This window comes from Amia ocellicauda, chromosome 10 (assembly GCF_036373705.1).
Source record: "Amia ocellicauda isolate fAmiCal2 chromosome 10, fAmiCal2.hap1, whole genome shotgun sequence".
Lineage (NCBI taxonomy): Eukaryota > Metazoa > Chordata > Actinopteri > Amiiformes > Amiidae > Amia > Amia ocellicauda.
In genome coordinates this window covers 31,557,706-31,575,496 of record NC_089859.1, presented here as the reverse complement: position 1 = coordinate 31,575,496, position 17,791 = coordinate 31,557,706, and the positions used below count along the sequence as shown (strand labels likewise).

Genomic DNA, 17,791 nt, shown 5'->3' with positions numbered 1-17,791 from the left:
TTTGTGTTAACTTTGGCAGACCTCAGTTTGGCTCTGAAATTAAAAGGGATGATGTATTTCCCCTTATTTATTATTTGCACAGGGCTACTGAAGAAAAAAAGTCAGCGACGTATGCCTATGAGTGGACTGCTGATGCCAGGAATAACAGTGCACAACTTGCACTGGTGCCTCATTAGCTTATGGAAAACAGCTCCCATAGGGCACGACAGGGTGTAAATAAATTTAAAACATTTCAGACTTGCGGATTCGACTGATGCCAATTTTTCTTGAAATGGCAGAGGCCAGCAGTGGAGGCTCAAAAGCATTGTAACCTCGTGTTGGATGTCTCGTAAATTTGGTGAAAGAATACAAAGTAAATTTCGCAGAGCAGAGCACACCCAGACGAACACCAGAGAAAGTATATACAAGAAAAGATTACAACTGTGGAATTGTGACTTCTACCTCACTGCTGAAAGGTTAACACAAATCCAGAAAATGACCATTTACCTTCAGCTCTTCCTCACACCTCCTAAACCATTTTAAGTAGCACTTTATAGCACCAATTTACTATAAAAGTATGTTGTTTATATGTAATTTAAAGAATTATCAGTTGGAGGGCAAGTGTTAGCTTTTTAGTATTAATTCCTGTCAAAGCAAGATCTCTGATTGTTTGTGAAAACAGCACCTCACAAACTGGATACTGATAACGTTTTAAAAATACAATTTTAATAAAAATGGGTATATTATATTATCTATCCTATTGTTCCTTCAGCAAGAAAGGCAAATTTAATGTGCACGGAGGGTGGGTCTGCATCTGTGCTGTGTATATATTGTTACTGCATTAGTTCAAGAATGTTCTGGGTGTTCACAACTTTGTGGGTTCCAAATGTGTGTGTGAGTGTAACTGAGGTCACCCTATCTATCTGGTGCATGGATGAAGCATTAACTGTGCATGCATGCATAAGGTTAATTGGCACAGGACCAGGGTGGGATAGTCTAGTGAAGGACACTGGGGACCCAGCACTCTCAGGGGGTCTGCTGTAACTATATATGTAATGTTCTTTACATGTAAAGACTTCCTCTTAAGTGCTTGTCCCAGCTGATAGGTGCGTTTGTGTATTTAGTTTGTCAAAGTTAGAGAAGGCCTCTAATTCAATGTGTATTCCAAGAACAATATTTGTTTGTTTCTTGACTGAAATATGTTTTTGTAATTCTTGGTCAATTAATTATACACCTAACCTAAGCCTTTTCAGATAACCCCGATGCCTGAGGCCTATTTTAATTGGCAGAAATGCCAGCAGAAACAAATTATAGCTGCATCTTTTCAAAGCCACTTTATTATTATTATTATTATTATTATTATTATTATTATTATTATTATTATTTTATTTCTTGGCAGACGCCCTAATCCAGGGCGACTTACAACATAAGTGCAAAACAAAGTGCAAGAATACAGTTAAGTACAAGGCATCAAACATTACAAATTCAAATTTACATTAAACAGAGCAATTCAAAATCTTTAGTTATTATTGACGATGAGAATGTATTGCATAAAACCGGCCTACAGATGAAACATGAGTGGAAGACCCCAGGATGAAAATTCACATGTGACTAAGTATTAGCTTAATGAAAAAATAACTAAACCACAAATGTGTCCTAGGTAGCTATAACCTGTTCTTATACATAGCATTTCTCAGACAATTTCAGCAAAACAACTTGTCTTGACATTAGTGCTGTATTCTCCCACAATAAAATGTATTGGGGTGGCTCCAGTTCTCTGCACCCAATGTGGTAAATATCAGATATTGCATAGACATTGGAAGTTTGTTTGATGGGAATGATCACTCTTTTCTTGCATCACGAACATATATATATATATACACACACACACACACACACACACACACACAATTTTTGGAATCATTGATAGTAAAGAAGCCTCTTGTTAATCATTTATGTTCAAATTAACCTTTAAGAAGGAGCTCAAGTTGCCTTATGTCGAATGCAGAACGTGTTCGAGCTATAATATGGACAAAGTATGGCTTATTGCTCCAATATCATTCAATACTAACTTCAGTCTTTGTAGGTACAAAACACAAATTAAGTAAGGGTTACAAGCAAATAAATAGGCCTATATAGTTCATCCCAATCACACTGCTGTTGGTTGACACAGAGCTTCGGGGCACCATACCAAAAGTATGTGAAGTTTTACTTTAAACGATTTACTGTATTTCAGAAAAACATCATGCAAAAAATGCAAATTGTACTTAGTTAGCTTTGAACACCGCGGAAAGTATGTTCCTTTCTCAATTAGCATGAGCAATGCGCATGATGTAAGGCCGGAGTGCAGACGTGCGCAGGCGCTGTGGCGGCAGTAGTCGTGGCCGAGTGGTTAAGGCGATGGACTAGAAATCCATTGGGGTCTCCCCGTGCAAACAGCCGCATTCACCCATTGATGAGTGTACAGTCTGCTTAATTATTCATTTCATATATACATATATATGTGTAAAACATGATGAAATGTTAATGCATACGATGTGTGCGCATTAACTGTATCAACGTGCATCTGCGCTACACTACTGAACAGCTGAAAAACAATGCAGCCTGTCTTTAATTGCCCATCCTTGGATTTCATTCAGCAGCTGCAGTTTCGCTTGGCGTGTCTAACGCTTTCCGTGCGCGCCGCCGTGCTTCCAAGCAGGACGTGCGCGCTCACGCCCGACCCCGGGGTGCGCATGCGGGCTGGCGCGGCTCAGCCATGGCGGAGGACCTGGACGCGCTGCTGGACGAGGCGGAGAGACGCTTCTGCTCAGGCGCCTCGTCCGCCGCCAGCCGCGGGCCGGGAGACAGCGGCGCTGCGGTGAAACCGGGGGAGAGGAGGAAGAAGCAGCGGTATGTGTGTCTGTGGTCGACGTGGGGAGCTCGTCGCACGGTGTTCAAAGCACTGATACTCGTAATACGGTGTTTACAGTTGAGTCCCTGTTGATCTCCTTCATGAACTGGTCAGCTGTCTTTTTCGGAGAGTTTGACGTTCATTTACGAAAACATCTTAATTGAGATGGTTAACCGTTAATCTTATGGATACTGAATGTATCCAGGTTCATAGCATGGGCCTTTGTTATTGTCTATTAGGTTTCTGTGGGTGATCTTTAGGAAAGGAAATACACACGTATATGTCATGCTTTATAAATCCACAGCTCTCTTATTTCTATTTACTGAATCTAGTAGTATTATGACACGTGTTACGTAAATGGCTGCAGTTTTAGCAACATTGGAGAGTATATGTTTTTCAAGATGCTGCAAGCATCCCATTTTACGTACGTACATAATCACCTTTTATGGTTGCTAAAAAAAGTTGGCACAATGTAGGTTAATCTGTTCCCCCTGCAGAAAATACCTGGCCACTAGGTGTCGCCAAACCTTCACTTGATTGTTAATGTATCAACGATTGATACATGCATGGGATGAAATGAACGCTCATACTCTTTCGTATTGAGCAGTACAAGATGTGAGTGTAGTACTTAATTCAGTTGTAGTTCTGCTTGAGGGACAGGCTGATGTGTCATTACAATGTGTCAGGAAGCGTTTTTACACGTTTCTTTCTATTTTGGTCCCCCAAGCACTTCACCCAAACGATATGAGGATGAAGACATAGATGACCTCATTGAAGACCTGTTTGAAGATGAGTTTGAACCTCTTAAAGTGCGAAATGTAAGTACTGTCAATCTCAGTATGTGTATTACATATGATTTTTGGAAACCAGTCAGAGCTTGCAATCACTGTACTTGGTCTAGAGTGAAAACGACTGTATTTATTATAAATGGGATGTAATTATGTCTTCCAGAGTAGACCACAGTCTGGGGAAATTATAATTAACTAAAATGGAAACCTTTTAAAATGCAGCTTGTATTTAGATTATGCATACTTACTTGTTTCTAAGAACTGCTGAGAACGTAATGCCTCTGTACAGACATATAGCCATTAATATTGAACATTTTAAAGAATTCTAAATTCATGAATCTAACTGTTTGGATGGGTGCTAATTATTTTGTATTCCCTCTCTCTCTCTCTCTTTTTTTTTTTTTAAACAGAAACCTGGAGGAACAAATTCCGATGTCAGCAATTCACCCTCTTGCCTAACAAGCAGAAAGTAAATTAACCTTGCAATTTTGGAGATTAAGAAAATGAATACCACATTCTGATGAGCCTGTCTGACATGTAAGGTTATTTTTCTTACAGGTGTTGTCCAGTTTTTTTAGGAGGCAGTTCTGTACCATCTGGTGTAGGAACGAGCATTTCACAAAGGTACATGCTTTGTTTTATAACTAAGAAAGGCCATTGGCCATAACATCTGATATGTAAATGCACACCTGTGTTTGGTCAATTTTAAATTCACTGGATTTGCATTTTTCACAAATAAATGTTATACCAATTAAAAACAAAACGTTTGTACACAGCTGACTTTGTAATGAACTACCCTGCAGTTCAGCACTTATGTTATGCCTGGGTTCCACTGGCTTAAGTGTCCCAGAGCGGTTTCTGTAAACCAGGCCGCTGTGATCCGTCCCTGTGATGGAGGAGCAGCGACTGTGGGTTTGGTTTGTGTTTCGTTTTAAAAACAGAGACAGAGAACAACAGTACGAGCGATACAGCCTGACGTGGAGAGGACTTTGTGTCTGTTTTATTCTTTGTGCTTTACATTATTGTAAACAGCGTAATAAATACACGTTTCTGTTCGGAGATATTAGGAAGAGCTAAACGTGACATCATTACGTCTCCATGTGCAACATTAAAATAAATACCAAATATATATTATTATTATCGTCATCATTTGTGCTAGTATATATGTATTTTAAACGGCACAGCGTGACTCCCTTAACTTATTTCTCTTACTACAGATTTGTAACTGCAAACAATACTTTTTGCCGTATTATTTATAATGTTCTTATCAGACGTCCTTAACCCGGGCAAGTTACAGTTAAAACAAAATACACACGTTTCACGATTAATCATCCGGATACAATATAGCAGCTTTAATTGAACTAAAGTGCGCGCGTCTCAGTCATGGCGTGTATGGACGCATTTATTAAACCAGTCCTGTTTTAGAGGAAACCCACATCTGCTGTATTAATTTATTCATTAATTGAAATTGTAAATGGACTCGTTAACTAAATCGTGTTCCTTCACACTGACTGTGTCTGGATTGTCCTGCACACATTCACACAACACAGCCTGAACACCGGCCAGCTGTCATACAATATTAATAACACCGGCTGCTACGATCCGATTATTATCCTTCAGTTTATTTTAACTAGTCAGGCGCTGCACCGGTCCTGTGAAATCAGTTTTTAATGCACTCGGATATTAACTGTAAGCAGTCATTGTTTCTGTACGTGGATTTCACGCCATGCTGCTAATAAACTTGTAATTTCTTCATGATCGCACACGGCACTTGAGATTATATCTTCCGACACAATGTCTCTGATCTCCTCCTGTGTCTCAAGTCAAGCGCACACCTCCAAGTCTGATAGTGAATCGTGTCCTCAGTGGGACGGACGCTTACGGACACGTCCAGCAGCAGCAAGTCAACCTCCACAAAACACGGCCGCGTCCGCCAGTGGAAACGGGGCATTAAGTGTGATGCCGCCCGGTCTTTCAGCTGTGCAAACAGTGCGTCTTAGAACTTGATGATTCAGATGTGTTCCCACAGTACATTTAATTTTATTCTAGGTGTTCCTTATAAAATGTAAAAGCTAGTACTCTGAAATCAAAACTTAAACCAATCTGGGAGTAGCAAATGACAAATTTGCATTATATGGTCCGAGTCCGAGTCACCATGGTGATTGATGTTTGACACTAAAATCTAAAGCTGAATTTAATTTAGGAAACAGCCCAGATTACAAAGATTAAGGCTTAGTTGGTCTGTTTTTCCATTTTCTTAACTTTATCAACATGAAATAAAATATACTCTGTAAGAGACCATTTCCACTGTCAATGTTCCTAATGATATATTTAACACTAGTTAATAAGCTATCTATACAAACCCAAAATTGTTGCATGTTGTATATTATACGATTATATAATATTATATATCACATTGTGTTTTAGTGCTTGAGAATCCTGTAAGCCTTGGATAAGGACTTAAGACAAATAATACATAAAAACTGATTTTTTCTTCAGTTAACCCCTGTTGCCCTCTTGGTACACTTTAAATATATTCATTTTATAAGCCACTTGCAGGTCTGGGGGTACATGAAAGATGCCCGTTGTTCATCGTGTTTCTTCAAACTTTCTCCAGCAAACATTGCTTTCAGCAGTTGATTTTAACAAAGCTGCATTTGTAAACTCATAATCTATAATCAGAAGAAAAGCAGTGGCCATTGATGTTACTGTAAGTAACAGGGATGGCAAACCTTTGTTTACATTGCCAATTGTGCCATTGATAAATTATAAAATAGGGAATTAAAATTGTATGGAGTTTTAAAAGATCATTTCAACAATATTTATATTTATTTATTGTTGTATTTTAAAATTATTTTACAAACATGCCAACAAAACTAACAGCAATCCACAGTACAAAATGTGTATAGATAGAACCCCCCCCTCCCTTCACTCTTGTCTGGAGAGCACATGAGCTATTGTGACTTCTGCTGCTCAATATAAAGTTGAATAAAGTGAGACACAAGAAAAATACTGACCAAAAAGATGATAAATATGCAGGTTATTTTTGTCCCTCGTTCAATTTTTGCTCACAGATGATATTTTATTGTCCATCTACAGATATAAAAAAATAGGAATAGCACATCATTTTTGGAATATGTCCCTTTTTATTTTGGACAGTGAGAATCTTTAATCCTCATTCAAATAAGATTAATTAGTTTTAATTGTATATAACACCTTTCCAAAGCAGGTCACAACATAAAGAATGAAGTGCATCATACAATGAATCATTTGAATGGTGCAGAATTGCTACAGTGCAGTAAAATGCATGTATTACATTTAATCATGCATGAAGTTTGTGGATTATATTGCTAAAGTATATTACAAAAACACAATCACAAAGCATTACACTGCAGCAGAGGTACTCACGGCTGGTAACGTCACACATGTACACCACTCGCTAGCTTTCTATAACACAGGACACACCCCCTGCGAGTCCGACACAAGTCCCACAGATTCCCATTGCCCTGCCGTCACAATACAATAAGTAGAAGTTGTTCATTTGGGCGCATCAGTAACCCTTCCATGTTTAGATTTTGGTTTTCATTTTATATACTTAAAAATATCTACTGCTTTTACATTTTGTGTTAGATCAACTAGTGCCATTGATGTTTTTAAGGCAAATTATGTTGTGGAATCAAACTAGTGTAAAATGCATATTTTATGTTATTGAGATTTCTTTGCCCACTTTATGAAGTTGGAGTGTTAAATGTGAATGATTGTGGCCATTTGATACAGGAGTTAATGGTAATCAAAATGCTTCAACAACAACAATCTGATCTTGGCAGTGTTTCATATTTATTTAGCTTTATACTTTGGAAAGGAATAAGAGATTATGCTGAATTAAGTAGTAATGATAATGACTCGCGAATAGTGGTTCAAGTCCAAGGCAAGGAAAAGATTGAGTCCGAGTCCCCAAATCCACGACTCCAGTCGAGTACTACAAGTCTGGTTACAAGTAGTAGCTCTACATAGGATAGGGTAACATTTGATCCTTATTGGTTTAATCTTATTAATGTATGTATGTTGGTACATATGCATTTAAACTGTAGCAACATATTTACAATCCTCTGTCCTCACATTCGCTGTTTGTCTTCCATCTCTGTGACTGTATTTTTATAGAAGGGCACCGGAGAAATGTATATTCCTAGATTCCTAAAACTAACTTGTACATGAAAGCACAAAGAAACCCTAAGTGTTGAAGGTTCTACACAATTGTGTAAAGGCTTATGATACATTTAAAATCTGTTCTGGGGAAGAAAGAAAAAAAACAATGTTTAAGCCATATGGTGAATTTGTCATCTGTTGATGTAATTGTATAGTACTGTACTTTGATTGACGTTTCCAGGCCGTTAATCAAGTTGGGTCACAGCTGAACGTATTGTATACATAATACTCACGGGACATCCATTTTGCTAAAGGCTATTTCCCTATAGCATTTATACAAATTATAAAGTCTCCTTACAAGCATGTAACTTGTTTATCTTTTCACAATCTTTCTCTGTCAGCAAGGTTTTGTTGTTTTAGGAAGTAAAAACCAGCAGCAGTGTTGTTATTGAGAGAACATTCTCTTTGGAAATATGCACTGGGGATATGTAAATTAGTCCAAAGGTATTTTAGGATTTAATAAGGGCCTATCAAATATTACATGTTACCATGGCAAAGGCCTCTGCAATGCTGAACTGTTCGTGCTTGTAATCTCTCCATAGGTGAGACGATTGTTTATTTCACGTGTTCACTTTTTCATATGCTCACCCAGGACTCAATTCTCTTTCTGTCAGGAAAACGTATATTTACCCATCTGCATTAATTATGGTAGTTAAGGAAAGTGCCGTGTGATTAAAAGAACGTTTCTAAACTGCTTAATATAGGGAATCCAAAAGTTGAGCAAGAAAGCAGTGCAATTCATTATATAACAGTAGGGTGCAAGGACTTCTGGAGGCAAAACAACTGCGAACCTCAGCTCATGGGGCTGTCTGATGAACTGTATCATTTTGAATAGAAGTACAGTTCTGTGGTAACAAAGCATTGGTGGTTCATATATATATTTTTTAAATGTTTATACAATTATTCTGAAATTTAGCACATCCAAAATAAGTAGCCCACTCATAAATGTTATTTATGTTCAGCTCAGAGTATCAATTCTGCTGGTCACAACACAAACTCTTGTATACACAGGGCATGTAGCCGTTTGCGATGCACCTCCTGCGATTTCCGTCTTGCAACATTTGATGATCATGAGTGGGACCCTTCTTGTGATTATTTGTTTTTTAGGTAAGGCTGGTTTTAGATCTCCAGTAAAATTTTAAGTCTGCTGTGAAAAGTAAGTGTTATGTGTAAACTACCAAGTTTAATTCCTCATGCTTAAAATGGTAATATTAGTTGTTTTGTTTTTCCTCACCGCCCACAATCAAAGGAAGCCATGGTTTCTGCTGTTTTTTTTTCCATTTCTACATTAGTTCATGCAAGATGCCAGTTTTAACAATTGAAGTACAAAAATGGACTTACTTCCTATTATCAGTGGAGGGCAGTGTAGCTCATGAATAGGATCTGGCATCAAAGAAAATGCAGGACGAATCGAATTTTATGCTGACTTTGATTTTAATACCTTTTTAACTTCCTTCGCTTGTTATGATTGTTGTTTTTTTTAATCACTTGAAACATTTAAGGCAATACATGCATGCATAAAAATACAATTTCAGCATGTGGTTTCTAAAGTGTTTATGAATTCAGTTTTCATATAATAATTACTAACAATCCTGATCAGTAATTTCCACCAACCTATCAACGAGCAAAACAAAACATACTGTTTCCTTAAGCAAGAATGTCACCAGAGATCACAAAAATGAGAAACCTTTTATGGAAAAGATATACATATACCCACTGACTGGAAGACACACCTGGTTGCAAGTGTGCAGTCAGGAAATGTGGAGTTCCAGTCTAATGTGACTGTGCCAGCCAAGTGTGTGTTGCTGTAAAATCCTTGTTTTGAACGGATGAGGTTAAAGTAGGTAGTAGATGCAGCAAAAGCGGTCACAGGAAATCCCTATAGCAGGAGCGCGCGGGCAACAGCTTTGTGGAAGCCTTCACCAGACACTGAAAGTAAAAGTAAAATTGAACCAGGCTTATAGCTGTTTCTAAAGAAACAATCATTTACAAAGTACGAGTTTGTTAATGCATCATGCAACATATCTCAAAGCACAGCACAACTTCATAATATATTTGAATGGATCTCTCCTATGATTGGCTAATTAGGGACTTTGATACTTTTATTTCATAATGATCCTTTTTTGATAGCCGTATCAACACCAGTGCATAAAATCTACATCTACAAAAAATGATTTTAAATGTGTGCAATGTCTAAACCGTTTAACCGCTTCATATCCCCTACCCCAATACTATGTAATTTAGTTTTTTCAAAGGAAAGGGATTTGTTACACATTGAAATGATCTTTTTGATAGAGAGCTACAGTAATTGTGGAACTTCATGGAAATCTACAACACAAAACTCATTGGATAAGACTTTCAAATATAACCAACTTGTTTTCTGTTTGTTTTTCAAATATCTGACCTAGATTTGTTTTTCTTTCTCCAAGACCATTCAATATACCTGCACTGTAGTCTGCTCTGTAATGTTTATCAGGAATGCATAAAACCTTAAATATATGAAAATGTCATGTAAGATTTTGTGTATGTAATTATTCACATATGCCAGTATAAGGATACAGTTCATAAACTATGTCTTATAAAAAGTTATTGCTTTCATTTATGGCTGCTTGCTTATGTATTTCCCAATCCACACAGTCATCAGGGAAAGTGGGAGGCTATTCTTAGAGACTTTTCATTGCAGGATGCCATAAGCTGCACAGGTTATTCTGATGAAGTGGAAAGTGTTTGATTGCTTCCTTCAGCATTTATGTAAAACTGAGAAAATATGTACATGCCAATTCTGTTAACTCACAAGTGTCTATAGTTGGTATGTGTGTTTGTCTGAGTGGAATCATAAGATGCTATACATAGCTGTGTGAAAAGTAATCATAAAAATGTTGGTTTAGGGAAACCATTGTTAATATAAGGTGAATAAACTCTCAAATATTTAAATGGATTTTTCTATTTTCTCGTTTCTGCATTTTTCACCGCACTGACTGTTTTTTTTTGCTTTCAGAAACAACATGCCTGACTGTCAAAAGCTAAAAGCCAAGCTGCTAAGAAAGAGGGGGACGCGAGCCTATGCCTGCCAGTGTAGCTGGCGCTCGGTACACAGCCTGACAGACCTCAGAAGAGAACAGGAGCTCAAGTGGGTTTGTGGCAAACATGAGACATGAACAGATGTACTTTAAAACAAGAAGTGTGCGTTTTGTGATCATTGTGTTCAAGTGTAAGTCTCTAGTTGTCACAGTTCGTGATCTGGGTTGGTAAAAGCTATACTATAGTACCTCTCCTGCCATTCATTACACACACACTCAGTGGCCACTTTATTAGCTACACCTGCTTGTTAATGCAAATAAAACCGCATATCATGACTGCAACTCAACTGAGGTTTAGTTGTTCGACCAAACATTAGAATGGGGAAGATGTTGATCTAAATGCTAAACGTTTGTCAAGCTGTTCATTTGGTATCTGCTATATTATAAATTAAATGTAAAATATCCATGACCACTTTTTGACCACCATCAACACAGGAGAATAATTGGCAGGGGAGAGTGCAAGTAAGCAATCACACTTTCCGAAAAATAAGAGGCAATCTGCAGCAATCACTTTGATCGCCTACACTGGTTTATATAAACTGGGTAATGCACAGTCAGTAATGTATGTTACAGTGTGTGTGTGTGTGTGTGTGTGTGTGTGTGTGTGTTAGCAACTCAGTACAATCTACACAAAGTAACATCCTATGCTGTCTGTACAGCTCCTACAAATAATACATTGTATGACCACCATAGATATTATTCCTTATCGAGTTTAGTCCCAACTGAAATGAAAACTTTCACTTAAATGGAACAAAAGCACACAACAAAAAACAAGCTAGGCACGAATTTGTTACGCTTAATTTCCGCATTAATAACAAGAACCAGTATATCTGTGAAAACATGGTATGAGAAAACACCCACATAAAATACGAACTTAAAAACAAGCGAAGCGGCAAAATAATACCTTGTCAAAAATATGCAAAACACATTTGATAGCATACTGAAATTAAATGTTTTTATTCAGAATAAAGCTTAAAGCTGTAATGTTGTTGTTGTTGTTTTTTCCTTCGAAAAAAGCCACTTGAGTGTCACAACAGCATTAGAGGGCAATTGCCAAAAATATTTACACTTAACTATACTCTAAAAGGTGTATTTCATAGTTTTCAAAAGGTATATTTTTGCTGCGTTGCAGGTTTTCATTTTTCACGTGGGTGACGCATGTTTTTACTGATATATTGGATCTTATTATTAATGTGGAAATTGAGTGTAACATAGAAACAATCTACCTTTTTTTTGTTGTTTTGCGTTGTGTGGTTTAGTTTCTGCTTAGGTACCTACAGAAGTGAATGTTAATTTCACTTTGGACTAAACCTGATCAGCAGAAATATCTACGAAGTGGTCATCCAATGTATTATAATTTGTAGGTGGCCTAATCACCTCAGACTAATGTGTTGGGACAGCGTTTATCTCCCATTATTTGGTAAGTTTTCAATAGCTGCTTATATGATGGACTATATCTGAAAGAGTCGGACCTTTCATTCAACTACACTAATTGTGTTTGTGTTGCCTGAGCAAGACGAATGGACATGAGTTAATAAAACTAGAAATGTTGATTTACATTTGTACAAAGAAATATACAAATCTAAACAGAGTTTTATATTAACATTTTTAAACAATGTGTATTGTCTTCTAAAAAGCAGGGGCCTTTAATTTGTGTTTATCAAACTTAAATCATCAGTATCTGGGTGTCTGAATTTTAAAGAATGTATTTGATCATATTATCTTATGTCACTTCAGTTAAGTGTACCGTCTTATGTCCTTACAGCACACATTACCAGGCATCTTTTTTTTTTTTGGGGGGGGGGGGGTCCACGTGAATGCAAACAAGCATCTGTTTATTTGTAATATACTTGCAATTTACTGTAAATGTTTTCTGCATTGATGGCTTTTATGATTGTCTGAATATAATAATCTAAGATATTAAATAAAAAATAATACTTAATTGAGCAAGCTAGTTTACTTTGATTTATTTCTCAAGAAACTGCTTTTGAGTCTTCAGTTTTAAAGGATTTATTCCCTCTGATAGAATAGAGAATTACATCCATGGTAGTGAAATGAGATGTGAAGGAGATTGTTGCAGCAGACACTTATGTTTTTAAATACGTGTGACTCTCAATTAAAAAGGAATGAAAGATATCTAAATATTACAGTTTTATTTTTATTAAAACTATGAGTATGTATAATTCACAGGTCTTTCACATTATGTAGCACTTAAGGAATATATTGAAAACCTTGTTACAGCTACAAAGCCTAATTGCAACAAGTTGCAAATTGTTTCTCTCGCCTGGGGACTCAGTTATGCATGTTCTGACACCTTGCTAACACTTGGAGAGTTCTGCAGTGCTGGAGCTTTATATTACATTGAGACCCTCACAGAAGGCACTTCAGAACCAGCAGAATATACAGGTTTTATGTCAGGAATTTTGTCTGGGCCTGTTGTGAAAAAATCTACTTCAAGGACTATAAAAGCTCAGTATAAGAGAGGGAATGTTGATAAAAATAAAAATATGCATATGTACAGTAGCATCTTATTTATATATTGTCCATTTCTCTCTGTGACTGGGCTCCACGCAGCTGTCCGCTGGCTGATGAGGCTGATCTTTGTCACCTAGCAAAATGTGAGGTCGGCGCTGTCAGTTTGATTCAAGCTCCTCTTATTTATAGTTTGCAATGTCATCATAGTCATCCTCTGAGGAGGATTCACCGGGCTCATGGTTTTGGAGTAAGCCGGCCTGCTCATTTTCTTCAGGCATGTTCTCATAGCATTCCCCCGATGATGTGCTGGAAGAATCAAACTCATCTGCAACACAGGGACAAGTGTGTGCTGCTCAGTGATTTCCATTTACATTGCATTAAAGAAGATGGCAGTACATTGAGGATCAGTGCACATAGGCGTATCAAAGGACTGATTGATTTGAACAGTAATTTACCAGCCCCTCGTACATGGCACACTGGCTTCAGCTTTTGGTAAATGTATTCTAGGTGTTCAGCTTCAATCTTTTCCATCTTTAAATGGTAAACTAAATTACAAATGTGAAGCATGTTGAATAAATGATTTATTTACCCTGATCCTCCATGCCTTGGAAGCTGGTAGGAGTGCTGTAACCATTATAGACCGGATTATATGTTACTGGCTGCTGCAGGAATGCGGGAGCCTGAGCCGGGGGCTGTTGCCACTGTGAACTGGTTTCTTCTGGTAGGGAAGGGACGGGGGAGAGAGCAGCACATTAGTGAGTAATAGACAGAAATGAAATCGGAATAAAACCAAACAAACATTTTCTGTGTAACCTGACTGAGCTGCATGTAAACTGCCCGTGTGGTTCTACCTTTCATTTTCCGGACTGAATGAACAGTGCTGAGATTAGTGTCTGTATATGTATAGGAAGACCAAAAGAAAATGAGGGAGAGCATCATATATATGCAATTGAGCAGAAACATTGCAAGTGTGCAAACAGTCTTCACATTAAAATCTGTATGTTTGTAATGCTAACGGCACTACAGAGTGGCATGTTTTGTAGTTATGATATTTGTGTTCATGATTTAGGCAGCACACAGTGATTAAAGGCAGATTTGGTTTTAAAGAGCCTCAAGAGCAGGATTTAAATATAACTCCATGTTGACCTTTAAAGGGGAATAAAAATTGGGCCATTAAGATCGAGATCTGTTTATCAACCACAAGACGGACCTGTTGGTTGCAGCTGCTCATTGATGTCACCGGTATTCATGTAGCATTCTCCCGAGGACGTGCTGGATGAATCGGATGGGTATCCTGTAGTACAGCGACGGATACAATTACATTCAAACGCATATGCTCATGTGTCTCTAACAACATTCAAACTCCCAGATAATGCATTGCTCTATTGTTCCTCATGCCTGGATAGATGGAATCTGTCAGCCTTTCCAAAATTCTACAACAGATGTAGCACATAGACACCACTACGGGTCATCATTTTCAATATGCTGGGAGTAAATATTTGTAGATGGGGAACTGAAGTTAGCACCTTATATATTATGTGCTGCTATGTTGTATAGTGTCAGCACCCAAACAATCTCAACTGTACTTACTAGCTGGAGGACCTGGGTTGAAATTCGCTGGGATATTATTGAAATGGGACTCTTCAGAAGATGTGCTCGAAGTGTCTTCAATTGCTTTGGAATGTATAATTGTTGGTACTTGTGGTCCTGTAGCAAAAAAAAAAAAAAATGCTTTATATGCAGAGCATGCTTTGACAAGTGCAATCCTACATCCATACCCACAAACACTGTGGTGAATGTAATACGTCAATGCATATGAATTCAGGTTTATGTTTTTTTGTTTGTTTTTTTTATGATTTTTTTGAACTACACTAGAATCAAGCATCTACAAATGTCCTATAGACAAACGTGTGTCCTTTGATCAACACTTGCACTGTACTGCGCCTCTCTCCTGTGACCTCACCTTCCTCAACAACACTGAACAGCGGCACACAATTCAGCATAGGGCTCCTGTCTTCTGTTCTGTTACGCAAAGAGTCTGGTGGCCGGTCAGTAAAGAAAAAGCACCGAACAAATGACAGAAACATACATTTTAAGTTCCAAGAGGAATAAAACAATGCTAGGAATTTTGATCTCATTAAAATACGTCATACAAACATGCAATCAAAAACAAAAAGAGTTTACAAATTTCAAGTCGTCATCCTAATAAGCCTTTCCTAATTTAAAATGAACACAAAACCAAACTGATATCTGAACAAAATATACAGAATTTATCTTGGTTTAGAAGACTTGGTGTGTTACCAAACAGCAGTACTAGGTATTAGTGGCAGTACTTTGAAAGGTGGACATGGCACTAGCAGGTTCTGCACTGAAATCATAGTCCTCATAATCGGAGTCAAAGGAAGGGTTGCCGTTATTGCTCTGAGCTTGAAAGGTGGGGCCCACTAGAAAGAAACAAAATTATTTGCATGAAAAAGAGTTTCACCAGTTCCGCGCAGCCTCTCAGCTCTCTCTAAAGGAGAGCTGTTGAGTCCACAATTCTTTTGCTTACTTGGCACAACCACAGAGCAAATAGACTTGGACTGTGCACTTTTGAAAACCACATAAGTAAACTGCATTTCATCACATATAATGCATCTTGCGTGAAGTGTTACAGAGTATTGACTAAGTACTGCAATCTACCTGGCTGAACAAGAACAAAATACTTGTTAATTAATGTTTCTGAGCTCACTTATGTTGGCGACATATAAATACAAGCACTTTTGCTTTATAGGCCTATCAATCTGAAGAATCAGAAATGATTATCTAGAATGTTTGGTAAGTCTACAGTGATGGTATACATTCAATATATTAGAGCTTTGGTATAAAAAATTTGAAGGGGTGTATTGTGTTTTATTTCCTAACAGACTGTGCAGCTGACATCTGAAACCATTGAATTTCAAGAGGAGTTTTGGTCTTCATATCCTGTTTTGTTCGTAACTGGTCTTCTTAAAGTGGGTCTGCGCTACAGGTGACAGACAGACAGACAGACAGACAGACAGAATAGGCACCAACTCACCATTGTTTTCAGCGTTGTTCATTGTAACCTTGATGAGATCTACGTCGTCTCGGTAGTCATTGTCTTGTCTTTCGGCTGAGCCTTGAAGGTTCTGCTGGACTGGCATCACTGGGGAGAGAAGGAAATCAACCATGAGTTTGTAAAGCTATACAAATACAAACTTTTCTATGAACAGGAAATACATGAACAAATAATAAAAACACCAACTTCATTTTTTAAAATCTTCATTTATTGATTGTTACATGCAAAAACAAACATTGGTGGGCAGAGCATTTGGCAAAGAAAATGATAAATAAAGCATTCAAATATATAGGTGTGTGTGTATAGATGCATATAGATAGACAGATATAGAAATATATAACAGATTAATGCTTACTTGGTATAAAATAGGCACTCTAATATGTATTTTTGAATATCCACCAGCTGGGGACATACAGATTGTGTTTGAAATGTGAGCAATGACTCACCTAGCATCATCATAAACAAAGCCTTCCAGTGTGTATTTCAGTGCAAAAGAAATAATATACTCGATGATTCATCTCATATAGCCAACGTTTCACAGAAGACTACTGTTCCAAATATTAAGAATAAGACCTATTATACGGCAACTGGAAAAAAAGGACAGATAGTCCCTGTTTTTTGAGGTTTTATTTATGTTTTGATAGTTTAAATGGCAAAAGGCTCACATTTTTTGATTTGGATGTTGTTTTGCTTTGCTTTGCTGTGTTTTTTAATGAATGCTTTGCAGTTGAGTCATATACAGATTCAGGAAGGAGCGTAGCATTTAATTAACTGGAAGCAGAGCCATGCCATTGTCTTGGTTAGTTACAGGTATAACTTCAGAAACAGGTCTGAACTTCACAGGAAGCCAGTGCAAGGAAGTCAGTTTTCTTTTGTTTTTGCTTCATTCTGAACCACCTATAAACAAGACACAGGGAAATAAAACAACCAAAGGGAAATATTATGTAAAAGTAATCACCACATAATTGGTTGTTTATTCAAATACTAGTTTTCACTTAATAGATTCTACCTTTTATTTTATGCCTTTTTTATTCTTCCCTGAACATCCAATTACCTATCCACATGATATTATGCTGTAGTGTATTATGCTTTTTAAACTTTAATTTTCCACTGTGTTACAAAGGAAATAGTTTCTGATTTCCAATTAGCAGAATCTGCTGGTGACTCAGGGGTGCTTGCTGGTGATGCAGGGACATGATCTGAGCTGTTCAAATTTGCCTGATTCTTCATTTCTTTCTGCCTGCATTTTTCCTTTATTGTTTCTCTTTTAATGAAACTAAACTCATCAATG

At 37.4% G+C, this 17,791-nt stretch overlaps 2 protein-coding genes across 5 annotated transcripts in view; one reads left to right on the top strand and one right to left on the bottom strand.

Annotated features, from left to right (window-relative positions):
* The first annotated feature begins 2,703 nt into the window (after positions 1–2,703).
* Positions 2,704–12,892, top strand: cfap418 (cilia and flagella associated protein 418). 2 transcript variants are annotated; one of them, XM_066715946.1, is made up of 6 exons: positions 2,704–2,871; positions 3,600–3,690; positions 4,071–4,129; positions 4,219–4,284; positions 8,878–8,973; positions 10,865–12,892. In XM_066715946.1, the coding sequence occupies exons 1-6, from the start codon at positions 2,738–2,740 to the stop codon at positions 11,022–11,024; spliced, it is 606 nt and encodes a 201-aa protein (XP_066572043.1). In that variant the 5' UTR covers positions 2,704–2,737; the 3' UTR covers positions 11,025–12,892. The 2 variants fall into 2 exon arrangements, with proteins under 2 accessions (XP_066572043.1, XP_066572044.1); XM_066715947.1 differs by lacking the exon at positions 8,878–8,973.
* A 192-nt stretch (positions 12,893–13,084) lies between these two features.
* The window catches only part of LOC136760507 (T-cell differentiation antigen CD6), a 28,635-nt gene continuing 23,928 nt past the window's right edge, over positions 13,085–17,791 (bottom strand). Inside the window, exons 8-14 of one of the 3 annotated variants that reach the window (XM_066715943.1) lie at positions 16,480–16,587; positions 15,755–15,865; positions 15,385–15,459; positions 15,012–15,128; positions 14,632–14,715; positions 14,011–14,139; positions 13,085–13,746 (exon numbers count right to left, since the gene is read on the bottom strand). In XM_066715943.1, the coding sequence (XP_066572040.1) occupies positions 13,601–13,746; positions 14,011–14,139; positions 14,632–14,715; positions 15,012–15,128; positions 15,385–15,459; positions 15,755–15,865; positions 16,480–16,587 (770 nt within the window). In that variant the 3' untranslated portion in view covers positions 13,085–13,600. The remainder of the gene's footprint in view (positions 13,747–14,010; positions 14,140–14,631; positions 14,716–15,011; positions 15,129–15,384; positions 15,460–15,754; positions 15,866–16,479; positions 16,588–17,791) is intronic. The other 2 variants (XM_066715944.1, XM_066715945.1) reach the window with 2 other exon arrangements.